The sequence below is a fragment of the Oryzias latipes genome, chromosome 19, assembly GCF_002234675.1.
Source record: "Oryzias latipes chromosome 19, ASM223467v1".
NCBI classification, from domain to species: Eukaryota; Metazoa; Chordata; class Actinopteri; order Beloniformes; family Adrianichthyidae; genus Oryzias; species Oryzias latipes.
The window spans coordinates 12,902,122-12,915,900 of record NC_019877.2 but is presented as its reverse complement, the minus strand read 5'-3'; the positions used below and the strand labels follow the sequence as shown (position 1 = coordinate 12,915,900).

The 13,779-nt window shown below is 41.1% G+C and overlaps 1 protein-coding gene across 2 annotated transcripts; it reads left to right on the top strand.

Moving 5' to 3' along the window:
* Positions 1–219: 219 nt before the first annotated feature.
* Positions 220–13,153, top strand: LOC101157330 (synaptopodin 2-like protein). 2 transcript variants are annotated; one of them, XM_020711889.2, is made up of 5 exons: positions 220–491; positions 2,246–2,397; positions 2,499–2,798; positions 2,885–3,273; positions 9,168–13,153. In XM_020711889.2, the coding sequence occupies exons 1-5, from the start codon at positions 399–401 to the stop codon at positions 11,792–11,794; spliced, it is 3,561 nt and encodes a 1,186-aa protein (XP_020567548.1). In that variant the 5' UTR covers positions 220–398; the 3' UTR covers positions 11,795–13,153. The 2 variants fall into 2 exon arrangements, with proteins under 2 accessions (XP_020567548.1, XP_011486591.1); XM_011488289.2 differs by having other exon boundaries at positions 220–500.
* Positions 13,154–13,779: the final 626 nt, after the last annotated feature.

The following is a 13,779-nucleotide window of genomic DNA, read 5'->3' as shown; positions in this document are numbered from 1 at the left end:
AGGAAAAATAATTGAAATTGTTCCATTACTATCAATAGTCTGGGGCCAGGGGGGGTTAAATAGAGTTAGGTTCTGTTGGTTATTTCTGGACTGTATATCTATAATCACCCCCTGCTCTGCGTGCTGCATGAGACTGACAGAGCAAGTGTTGAAAGCATTGAAAGATAGAGCCAGTCAGAGACACACTTGAGCTCCCCCTCTTAAAATCTCCCACACCATTCCATGCTGCTTTCTAAAATCTCCGCCTCCCTCTGTCTCTCGATGGGTGGAGGAATCAGGGGGGAGCACCGACAAGCCGTCATTGAAACTCAGGAAGAGTTGAGAAGGGCAAAACAAAAATATAAGGACCAGAAGACCATTTAAAACACATCAAAATTTACGGTGGCCTGGAAGCAGGGATGGTAGCTGAGGAGATCGAGGTGTCTCTCACGGGAGGAGCGCCGTGGGGTTTTAGACTGCAAGGAGGAGCAGAGCAGCACAAACCTCTACAGGTAGCAAAGGTAGGAGGGAGATGTTTAAAGCCGGTCTTTGAATGGATGTGTTGCAGACAAATTTCAGGTCTTGATACCTGAAATCAACATCTTATTTTGAAAATTACTTCATTTGGGTGTAATATTTTCACAAATAAGCCCTCATTTTGCCTCTCTTTTATTCTACTTTAAAAGATACCTGATATTGGCAAAACGTATCTTTACATCTCTACAAAATACATAAATTGAACAAACTTAACAAAATCGAAATTGAGATTTTTGGGCTAAGGTCCAATTTAATTTAATATCACCTTCTGTGCTTGAGTTTCTGGGTCAGGGAACAGCGTGAAATTTAAAGGCTGATTAGTTGTCACACCTTTTTATACTTCAGATTTCTTATCCCCGGCTCAAAACACATTTTAGATATTTGCTGCTAGTTTAAAAATTCTCTTTCTGATAGAAATTCTTCAAAGACTGGGTCTTGCCCACACTGATGCTAAAGATGACGGCTCGCTCTCAAGCTGTCAGGACCTCTACAGTAAAGACATTTCTGGCACCAGGAGTCACTTTTAATCCAGGACTTTTAAGTGGATAAGGTCACCTCTTTTGGAAGCTGGGCTGGTGTGGACTTCTTTTTTGTTGTGTGTATCCTGCAATTTGAGCATGGGTTTATGTGGGCTTAAAGTTTAGATAAGCCTGGCTTGGAATGCAGGATTAGAATAGTTTAAAGAGAGGTGGACATAGAAAAAGCTAAATTTATTTAGTTTTTTTTTTACACACCTAAATAATTCCCTGTGTCTTCCAGTTACATTTTAAACACAACGTTGTGACTTTTGCGTATTTTCCGTCACGTTAAAGTGCGTGTCTTTCCAACCGTCCGTCGAGGAATGTGATTGATTCTTCTGCGGGGTTTTATTTTGGGAGTCTTGGGAACACATGGTGGTGAATGACAGACATGCCCCTTTGCTCTGAACTGGTGATGCAGCTGCTCAAACCCCCTCTCTGCTGATGCTCCCTGTTCCCTGTGCAGGGTTCATATGAGTGTGTGGGAAAAAAAGAATGAGACAAATAGCTTGCTCTGACCCTGCTGGTGTGACAGGGCACAGCAATAACTATCTTAAGAGATAGGCTGCTGATAATGGCTAATACTTGCAGTAGGTGCTTGAAAGCACTCAACATTTTTTTTTTTGCCTTATCGAGGTGAAGTGTGTGTTACTGTGTCTACATAGAATAGCTTTATTTTTATACTTTTAGAGGGAAGCTGTTGGACAAGAAAGCGCAGCTTCCCTTAAATGACCTGACCCCCCATCAAGTATGAAAGATCATGGATTTAATGAAATATTCTCAAGTGGTAATGAATAAACGTGACCAAAAAGATCTTTTAGGTCTTAATGACCCACTCCGATTGTCTTTTGAGCTCTTCAAAAGCGTTCCCAGTGGCCTTTTAATTGTGATTTAAAGACAAAATCGGAAAAATCTGTCTGGTTTTCTAGGACATAGTTTCTGCAGAGCGGAAGTAAATCATTAGACATTTGCAGAAATTACTGTCAGACAAATAACAAATCTTCCAACACTACATGGATGGAGAATAAATTTCTGTACCTGGTGTCATCTATGGAGAGATACCAGAATTACAGGGAAAATAAGACATTATTAAGGGTTATTAATGTAATTTATTCCAGTCTGATGACACACATATGGGCCCCAGTTTTCCCACCCCTGATATGATCACTTAAATTACTTCGTTGTGATTGAGGGATTCCTTTCCTCTCAAGGTTCGGAAGCGCAGCAAAGCGTGCCGAGCAGGACTGAAAGAACAAGACGAGCTCGTTTCTATTGACGACCACACGTGTGCAGAGCTCAGCCATGCTCAGGCCATGAAGCTGATAGATTCAGAGAGCGCCACGCTGAAGCTGAAAGTCAAAAGGTCAGATCAAGGATGCGTGCAGTTACACCGCATTGCCCGATCTTTCAGCTCTGCTGTCAACATGTCCCACAAACTGTCAGATGTTTTGCATTTGTTTGCAGGATTCCTTCAGAGTTTCGTTCCTCCTCTTACGCTGGTAGCTCTGCATCGCCTCAATCCTCCCTGAGAGTTGGGTCTCCTCCTGTGACCCCGTTGAATTCCATTAGTTCTTTCCTCACACCCGTTGAGATACCCAGGGGTGTTACCTCCCCCCCAGACAGTGAGGCTTACTATGGAGAAACCGACAGCGATGCCGACACACGCTCCAACACTCATCAGCGACGCCAACGACGCACACCTCCTCACATAAGGTCTCCTGCGCGCTATGACGACAACGAGGAGGAGACTTCTGAGATGAGCGGGTAAGGGGACCTGATGTCCTCTATCCAGGAAATGTAGAAATATGAAGTTTCCACTCTGATGACTTTTGTTCTGTTTTTATTTTAAGCTATGAGAGTGCTACAGAACCAGGAGTTTCCATGCAGGACCAGTGGAATAGCCTCTGTCTTCCCGGTGTCCCCCGTAGAAACATCATCTACCTGCCCGCCCAGAAAGAGTGGAACACACCCACACAGACCCCAAACACACCAACCCCCCACACACTCACCCCAACCCCAGACCTGGGGATTGTGGATGGAGAAGGGGAGGGGGACAGTGGCTTCCAGGAGGTGGGAGGCTGCACTCCACTGACCTGTCCACCTTTAGTGTCTCCAGAACGAGCGAAAGATGTTCTGGTGTTGGGCTTTGGCAACCATCTGGTGCCCATGGTGGGGCCACAGCAGAGCCCTGTGAGTGAGGAACTCTCCACCACCTACATGGACAAAGCTCGACAAGCAAGTGAGTAGATATATACACATAGATATTTTTATCAAGGGGTGGAGTTGCGTTTGAAATGTTTAGTGTCAGATGAGGCGTTCAATTCAACACCAGCTGTATCAACATGGTACCACTAGGGGGCAGTATTGTAATGAAGGAAGCACACTGACATTTGGCTTCCACTGTGGGTTTGCTCCTGACCTACAAACAAGCGCTGCCTCTATGAAAACCCGTGGTAAATGTTAAAGACCCACTTTATAGAAATTTTGAGTATTACATTGTTTAAATCATTGTGAATTAGGAGCAGACAAAAAAAAAGACAAACTCCTGCCACTTTGCAGAAACTATGTCCTAAAAAACGACGAAGGTTTGGGGATTTTGGCAAAAAACTGCATAATCATAATTCATAGACCACTGGGACTGGTTTAAAAATAGATTTAAAGACGAATAGAGTGAGACTTTATTGTTGCAATAATTTGAAAATCTAAATTCTGCCCTTCCCATTCAGTCTTGAAGATTTCACAGAAACTACAGAACTAAAGAAAAACTAAGTTCAATGAATTTATAGTACTATATTCGAAAGTGCACAATGAAATGAGAACAAGTGAAAATTGTGAAAACTTGTGGCAGGCCTTAGCACAAAAAAATAAAAAAGTAAGCAAAAAAGTTGTTGCATAATTGCATCCAAGAACTACTTTCATTTTTTTTTTCAATTTCTTAAGCCGTAACAGCAAACAATAATAAAAAAGAAACTGACAATATCTGTGTTGTCCTGCAAAAATGAATGCAAACAGGCCTGTTTCTTTTTTCCAATACAGTTTTCATTCTATTGTGAAAAGAGCAGCATTTTGTGACATCCGCACATTTTTTTTATTAAGGATTTTGAACGACAAAATCATTTAGTAGTAACCAATTTTACATTTGATGTACCTACTATTTTGAAGGAAAGAACTAATAACATGTATTGTAACCAAAAAAAAAGTTTAAAGAGTTGATGGGAGCAACAGATGGACCAGGAGGAGGGAGAAACAAGACTCAAACATTACAAAACCTGTCCTACATCCTTTGAAAGATAAAGAGCGCTCTATTTACATTAACAAGCTGGTTGGGATGTGGTGATATATACTAGATGCCAACAGAGGTATTTCACTGCCCCCACTTCCACTCTTAGGTCCCCTGAAACAGCAGTCTGTGTCATCCAGCAGTATTCCTGGCATTTGGCTCCCTGATAGGGTATTTATAGCTATTTGAAGCTTGTGATTGACATGCTGGGCCACAGCAGCCCTTCAATCACTGGATATGAATCAGCTGCAGTATTCATTCATTGTAAATCTAGTGATACTGTCTCAGGTTTTTATCATTAAAATGTTAAATTGGTTGAAAGGAGACTCTTGATTGGGGCCACGTTTTGGTCTTGGAAGCTGTAATAGTTTGAGTTAAGAAAACCAAAAATCCGCTTTAGCAAATTAGGTTTTAATACGCAGGAAAAACAATTTGAAATTCTTAAAATTTAAAACAACTTTATTTATACAAACAAAAAAATCTGCCAGTGGGATATAATAAAATGGCCAAAAAGATCTTTAATCTTTAAAATAAGATTATTTTGCCACTGAAAAACTTTCTTGCTAAGATTATTTTTCTTCCAAGACAAAATTATAAAACATTTTTTCTTGAAACAAGCTTCTCTTTCCTGTCCAAAAATTCCACTTTTGCAGTCAAATTGCTTTGTTCTTGGGTAAAGTAAGAGTAAAATAAAAAAAAAGCTTACATACTTGTTCGGTATCAGCGTCTTTCATTTTTTGCCAGAAATCCTCAACTTCTCGAACCCTGTAAAGCCCACTAAATCAAACAGTTGACAGAAAACTTTTTTAAATATTTTTTTTATTATTAGGATGTCTTTTAGACTCTGGCAGGAAAGTCACAAAAATACTTTGCAAAAGTATGATTGTAATATTTATGCTTCATTGGGTGATTTGGTAAGTTTATGTGTAAAAAAATGTTAGTTTAAGATGCTAACATATTGACTCAAAGGGTCAGAAAAAAACACCTTATTTACCCACTGTCTCAAATTTGAGACATTTTACCATGGTGTAAATGTATTACAAAATAATAATTTTTGCAATTTTTAATACAGCTAATAGTTATTTAAAAAATGAATAACAACAGATGAGTTATTCTCACCTTAAAGTTGTAAAAAAATAGCCAAACCTTTTCTGCCAAAAGTGTTTGGAGTTTTACTGAAAGCAGAAATGTTGAAATGAGCAGAAAACCCTTCTACTGCCTCTAGTGGAATGATGATAAACTACAAGGCAGAAGACATGATCCAAGTTATGGGAACATTTTGAACAAACTAATGAGATAGGAGTCTCAGAAATGCATGTTCCAAATCTGATATCAATGGTCATATAGGCTTAATGTAAAGACTTTTGTTAGCATAAATCATTTCAATGAGGATGCCGGTGATTTCCCTGAATATCTATGGCATGACAGTGTTTCTGTTTTAGAGGAGCAAAAGTTGGGGTAATAAATGATCTGTCATCAAGAACATGAGCCCACATGCCTGAAAAACTTTTCTGTAGGAAAAGACCTTTCCCATCAGTAGTTGTGGTGATCTTTCTCATATTTCAAACACACAAAAAAGCTTTTAAAGTTGTGTGTTTTAAAGATGTTTCTATTAATATTTTTTAATTTAGATATCAAATAAACCCTTATTTTAGGCTTTTTGCTTTTCGCATCAAATCTCTACCTTTAATTTAACCATTAGCTTAAATAATAGATTTCCCACCATTGGACCATCACAAATATTCCCCTTACCCCTATTGGGCCCATCATAGTCAACCAAGAGTTATGACAATGTAACAAAAAAAAATACAAACACACAAATCAGTTTGATTCCCTGTTTTTTGCCGTGTTACTCTCACCACATAGTAATGGATCCACTCCTAACCGACAGCAGGAACTTGTACACACTTAGAAACATAAAAGTCAACAGCTGAGAGTCCTGGGGTGAGGGTCTCCCCCTCTTTATGTGGCTATGACAGAGAGACAGAGCTCAGACAGGTGTTTGATGGCTGTCATACAGACAGGAATAGAGGGCTGACATCATGCGTTGGTTTGGGTTGCCAGACAAAAGTCTTTACATGGGCGGCACCCTAAAAGAGGAGCAGGGAGACGGACACTAAACGGGTCTCGGCGCAGAGCAGATTTGAGCTCTGATAGGTTGAGTGTGGGAGGGTCTGAGCGAGGTGAAGGGCACATACACACAGTCAGATGTGAAATGAGGGACCTCACATCTCCTCCATGTCCAGACAGAGGTGGACACGCGGTCACACACACTGTTTATGCAGGTAAGAAACATTACATCTGTAAATGATTGGATTTTTGATATCAGGCAAAGTCAAACTTAGAAATTCCAAAAAAATTACCTTAATACAATTTTTAACGATTTTCATCATGTGGGATTTTAGCTCTACAGATGTGTTATCAACTGTAATCATAGCAAAGTTACGTTACTCATGTTGTGTTTGATGCATTGTGACCCCACAAACAGCTGCCAGCAGGAGATCCGGGAGGGGATTTGTTGCCACGCCACTTTAAGTCCAGTGAATGTTTTTTTCCATACAAGTGGCTCTTAAAGAATAAATACAAGTTTATCTCAATGTGCTACTAAAGAAAATAAATCTGTCAAATTATAGTTGCTATTTGGCTGGTTTGTTAGAATTCACAAGCACTTTGAGGACAGATGTCACTCTTTGCAGTGATGATCCCTACATTTATCCATAGTTCGATTGTTTTTTATACCATTTAGTTTACAGTTCATTTAATTACTGACCTTAAATCGGGTTTTGTTGGGATTATAGTTTACTTCAAAAAATTAACCTTGTGATGCCTGAATTTATTTCCAGCTAAGAAAAAAAATCACTTTTATTTTTGCTTAGATGTTCAGTTAAAGTAATTTTGGAGCTAAAGTGGTTTGATCCATATTGCAATCGATGGGTATCAAAGGGTTAAGAATGGAAGAATTATTTCTGTGTGTGGCTTGAATCAAAGTTTAAATGAAAATATCAAACTACACTTAATAGCAGCTATAAAAGGTCTTTGCCTTAGTGTCCTTGCCTGCTTGCTTGAACTATCAGTTTATAGCTACAGTGGTAATATCTGTGTGAGGAGAGCCAAGACCCTAAAAAGATTCAAATAGCCCCTGGATCAAGTAGAGATACAATCACACTTGAGCTTATTCTGTTGCACACACATTGTCGCTCCATTATTTTACATGGACATTTAATGATAAAAGCATCTGTTTGGAATAAATGGACAAAACAATGGGAGGCTTCAGCTTGTTGACATTTCTGTCAAGTAGTGTTCATGAAATGCCTAAAAACAGCAGGAGTCAACACATGACAATTGAGGATCAACTACCTTAACCTGAGAGATACTTGCAAAGATTTGAAAACCTTGTTTTTAGACATTAAAGATATTTATCAGTTGTTTTAAATGTATCTTTTCTGTAAACCTTTCCGAGTTTTTCTAAAAATTAGAGTATTTTTTGTCTCATTAAGAGCTACAATCTACGACAGAGTTTTAGGACCACCAAAAGAAAAAGGTGAATTACGAGATTTAAAGCTGTAATTTAAAAAAAAATTTTGTAAACTGGCCCTGAAACTCAGTCGTAAGAATCTAGAAATTGGGAAATTATTATTAAAATTAGTCAAAATGCTTTTTGCTCTATACTCTTGAGAAAAAAGAAAAACTTGATGTAAGACTCAAAAGAACTCCAATTGCTTGATTTGAACTTTTGGTTCAATTTTAGGCGTCTTACTTTAAAGTTAAATAATTGTTGACAAGACTGTCATTCTGTGTAAATAATTTGGAGACAAAAAAAGTAGATTTATGTAATAAGAAGAAGTGCTTATTTGAGATTTTATTAGGTTATCAAGATGGGCCAACTTGTACTAAGATCGTTTTTCTCATTTTGTTTACATTATTGTTCTAAAATTAGTCATTTCCACTTATTATGGTCCACTGCAGTCATTAGTTTTTTTTATCACTGTAATCAAAATGAACTACAATTAGATACATAACGCTCCAAAAATACAAACACGGGCTTGGACCTAGCACAAAATACTTATTATTGGGCTGTATAACATTCAATTTGAAGTATTTCTGTCTTACGGTTAGTTAGTTTTTTTTAGCTCATTTTTGCCTTTTGAATGCTTGTGTAGAACTCTTTGTTTCCAGATTTTGAAATCTTATTTATCAAAAACATTTAAACATGAGGAGAAGCTTGTTGAGATGCAACATCTTGTTTTTTGTCAAGAGAGTCCTTGGTATCAAATGCTTAGATACAATAAGAGAGAGAAAAAGACCAAAAAAAGAATAAAACAAGCAAACAATCAGCACAACTTAGCTTGTAGTATGACTTCAGCACCCTTGCGCACAAGCACAGACAAACATAACTTATTGTAAGATTTCTTGTTCAGTAAAAATTCTTTTCTGTTTGGACAGATAATTTTACTACTTTCTAGGGATTTTCTTTTTCAGATAAATGTTCCCTTCCTGTTTTGTCTCTCTTTAGTCTCACTATAACATCACTCAGTGTCTGCAACTTACAAATGCCCAAACAACATAAGCACAGTTTGAGAAGTAAGGACAGGGTGATCTGACCTTTCTGGACTGTGTGACTCAACTCTGTAGAGCAGGAGGAATTCTTTGTTCTAAATCCAAAACACGCTCTGCTGTCTGTCAACGGCAAAGCCCCTCGCTGGGATAATAAAGTATAAATCAGCAGCTACCTGCAGCCAACAAGAGCTATCACGCTGATGATAATTTGTAACTCATTATTAGTTCCCTCTTCTGGTTTCTCATGCATTCCTACCCTTCTTTCTATTTTTCTCTATTCTTTTCTTGTCTTGCAGAGTTGCAACGTGGAGAGAGCGCCGTAGAGAAACAAGTGAAGGAAGCTCGCACTAAATGCCGCTCCATTGCATCTTTGCTGACTGATGCTCCCAACCCAAACTCAAAAGGGGTTCTTATGTTCAAGAAACGCAGGCAGAGAGCCAAAAAGTACACTCTGACCTGTTTTGGCAAAGCTGAGGGAGGAAGAGAAAGGAAGACAGAAGGGGACACAGAAGGGGAGACAGAGGAAGAGGGAGGAAGTTCAGCCTTAAGCGGTTCAGAAGTTGATGAGGAGGATTTTTCAGCATCTTTTGACCCCACCTGGGATTCAGGTTATTTTGAACTGCTAGAGAAGAAGAGCTCTGCCTGCCCTTCAACTACACCAACAACTCCATCAATTTTCAATGACAGCACAGAGGTGGACATCTTAGATTATCAAACTCCACAACTTTTGTCTTCTGTCAATCAAAGTTTAGAAGGGTCAAAGAGCTCAGCCAATCATAGCTCAAGACAGGAGAGCAGGGTCACAAAGGAGCCTGTCAGTAACCACCCTGTACACATGTCACCTCTAGCTTTGGCTCCCACCAGTGTGGAGTCCGTGTCTGTCAGTCGAGCTAGTGTTGTCCTAAGCCCACCCTCTCAGACACCCATTAGAAGTCAAAATGGACTTCAGAGTAGTTCCCTCTCTCCCCCTGCTGCTGACTTCACTCCAAGCTCAAACGCAGACGTGCACGGAAACGCCAGCCTCGGCTCTAATGCCAGCGTTCTAAACCGCACTGCCCGCCCATTCTCCCAGGGCTCAACCCCTTCACGTGCATCCGTAACCTCTGTGATGTTTCGTCCTCCCCAACCCAAACCCACTCCGATAACCATGGCAACCAAACCTGTGGCAGCGGTATCCATGGTGACCATCTCACCAACTCAACACCCTCAGAGGGCTGATGCAAGGAGAACAATGTCTAGCACCTCTCTATATATCCCTCCAAGAAACAACACCACCCCCACTGTAAACTCATCTCTTTCACCCCCCTCCCCTCAGTCTTCAGCATCATTATCTCAGCCTACGACTCAGAAAAGTGTCCCTCCTTCACCCTTTGTCCCCCACTCACCATCTGTAGTACAAGGGTCTCCAGCATGTCCATCAAATGCTCTGCCCCTCTCCGCCCCAGCTTCTACTTACCATCCTTCCTCCACCTGTGTTTCAACTCCTGTTTTAACACCAAATCTATCCTCATGTGGGATCCAGGGATCTTTTCCTGTTCTTCTGACCACACCGGCCTCCCCCCCTCCATCTGCCAATCCTTATATCAACCCCACAGCTGCAGTGAGTCCTCAGGTTCCCGCCACCGACTCAATCTCAATGCGTGAGCAGCGCATCTCTGTCCCAGCTGCTCGCTCTGGCATCCTTCAAGAAGCACGCCGCCGGAGCAGCAAAAAGCCCATGTTCACTGCGCTCCAAAGCAAAGATGTTTCCCCCAATCCTGACTTGATGTCCATGGTCCAGAATATGGATGGAGGCTCTGGGAAGACCCTTGCTGCTGAAGCTGTGCCCAGTGGGGAGGCTGCGCATGAATCAGGGCCAGAGGAGGACTGGCTGAGGCTGGGGGCAGAAGCTTGTAATTTTATGCAAGCTCAGCAAGGACACAAGCCACCTCCTGTAGCTCCCAAACCCCAGGTACCTGAGGTGCCCCAGCTCGCAGGAAAAGGAGGCCAGCTGTTTGCGCGAAGGCAGAGCAGGATGGATCGGTACGTTGTGGAGCGTTGTCCATCTGCTGCACCAGCACCGTTTTCTCCTACTCAGACAAGAGAGCCTTCACCCACACCTTCACTGCCAGCTACATGGAAGTACTCATCAAACATCCGAGCGCCGCCGCCCATTAACTACAACCCTCTTTTGTCTCCCTCGTGCCCTCTAAAGGCTCAGAAGAAACCCGAGGTGGCGAAATCTGAAACGAGCAAAAGGAAAGGCCAAAAAGTGGGCATTAAGCCTGTGGACATAATGAGCCATCAACCCTACCAGCTCAACTCCTCGCTCTTCAGCTATGGTGGTGGGGTTCCTCAGGACACCTCCAACCATCAGCAGCACAGAGGACCCACAGGCATTCCTCAGAAGACAGCAAGAATCTACGAGGTAAAGCGCTTCTCCACACCTCCTCCAATGGCCACAGGCCCCACCCTCAAAGTGGTTGTGCCTCGATCAGCAACGACCCTCGGAGAACCATACAGGCGCTCCGAGGTGACCTCTCCTCCTTTAACTCCTGGTGCCACACCTTACCAGCACCACCAATCTCCTTCTCCAGCTCCTCAGCCTCAGTGGATTCCTTCCCCTGTGTCCTCCTCACGACCCCCAGCCCCAACTGCCCCACTCCCTAAACTCCCAACTTTCTCCTCTGGTCCTGTTGCAAACACACACCCCCTTCCTACTTTTTCTCCTAATTCCTCAACCACTTCACAGGCAAATAAGCAGTTTAAAAGTGCCCCGAATCTCAGTCCTCTTTGCCCTGGTGCAGCCTCTCAGCAGGTATCCAGAAGCACTCAACCCACCAGGGTTCCCAGGCCAAGGTTCAGCACCTCCAACCTGGGCCTCCAGCCTTGTGTTTGGCGTCCAGGATCCACAGCTCACGGTGCATCCTGTGGGGAAAAATAGACTATTTTTGAAAACAGAGGAGCTTTTTAGGGAAACTACTGTATATCTCTTAGAACTTCCAATAATTATCTAATTATCCATTAGACACGGTTTATTACAAGATTTTAAAATTACCCTGACATGCAAGATACTTTACCTGCTCCAATGAAAATGCATGTTCTTGTGGCATTTTCTAAATGATGGAGGACACATGTAAAGAAAATTAAGCTTTAAATTGCATTTCTGAGTATCTCTTCATTCAAATCTCCGTGAATTAATAGCAGTTGAAAAAAATGCAGTTTGAAAAAGAGCTTTTAATATTATATTCCAGTTAAAAGTAACGGCAACGAGCAGCAAGAGGCCCAGTGTACTAGTGAAAGTCGCATTTTTCTTCTCAGAGATGTACTCAAGTAAAAGTAGAAAGTATGTTGTAATAAGACGACTCTCACAAGTACAGTTTACCCAAAACGATTACTTAGGTAAATGATATGGAGTAATTGTAACCCATTTCTACCCACCTCTGCTTATTTGTGACGTAGAAGATACACTGGGTGGGCCACAAGCTCCCTGCTCCGCCCATTCAGATGCATCCACTTGCAGACAAATGGATCCATGTACGTCTTTGTTTTCCTCGTCTGAGCTGGTATCTGGCTCAAAGCTGTGCAGCTGGATAGCTCCAATTTGCTCCCCATTTTTATTGCGCCAGTAATGTTAGTTTGGGGGTTCTGAGGCGCTGTAAGCTAGCAGGAGAGCGTGTAAACAGTAGGGTGATGGGAAGGGGGGTGGGGTTGGTCCACGCCAAGACTCGCCCTAAAAATGGCTAAAAATCATCATAATTAAAAGACCACCGGGAATGCTTTGAAAATACAAACAAAAGATGACTGGAGTGGGTCTTTCCACATTACAACTCCTGGAGGAGTTAAAAAATAAAGGAACACTGTGTTTGAAGAAGGAAATTCAGTGTGGACACTTTTAAAATGTTGAAGAATTGTAGATGAGCTTGTGGAAAAGGAAAACTAGAGTGAAGTTCTGTAAATATCGTCTGGAAAAACAATTGTTGAACACAACATGGAACAAAAGAATGTGTATTGATAAAAATGGCAATGACAACAGCGATGGGGTATGCAGGAAAAAATGTCAGGTGAAAGTAAAAAATGCTGATCTGATTGATGGTTTCCAAGTTCATGTAATGTATTTAGCAGATGATGACAAAATAAAAGCAGTTTTACTAACATTATTTAGAGAAGTACTTTTATTTTGGTGATAAATAAGTGTGATTTTTAGATTCTATTTCTCATAAAATGATACAGAAAAATAACATTTATGTCTAGCTGTGATTCTTTTCCACAGATCTTTGTGAATAAAAATAGACACCACTCACATGAGCTGTCATCGTGTTTCCTTCTATGCCACCCATGTCATCACCACCATTTGCAATCAGAGCAACAGTTTCTACTTGTGCAAAAATATAATAACTTTACAGAATTTATGGACGCGTTTATAGTTCTGTAAATCTTAAGGGCTGGGTGACACTGGATTCTGAAGACAGACTAAGACGTAGTTCAAAGATGCACCACATTGTGGAGCTGTGGTCTCTCATCCTGACATGCTACCCTGCAGCATTTTTACAATTTTAGTCCCCATGAGATTTTACAGTGATAATTTCAAAATAAAATTCTTTGCTTGTATTGTCCACAACTAAAGTTGTAAATTTAAAGAGTCATCTTTACTGGAGGTCTCAGAAAAATAAATAATGAGTTTTCATTTGATTTGTGTTTGTCAACGAGGAGCTGCTGGGTTACATTTTAAATCAACATGATGGTGTCCATGTCTAAGCCCTGAAGCTGGGAAACCCAACAGTCAGCCACAGTAAAAAATAACAGCTTATGCTTTAAAACTGTAAATCCAAACTTGATGGACTCCCATCAGTACAGCAAGGACATGCACACAAACACACATGCTACTTATTTTTGGCGCCTTTAATCTGTGAGTATGGAGCAGAAAAG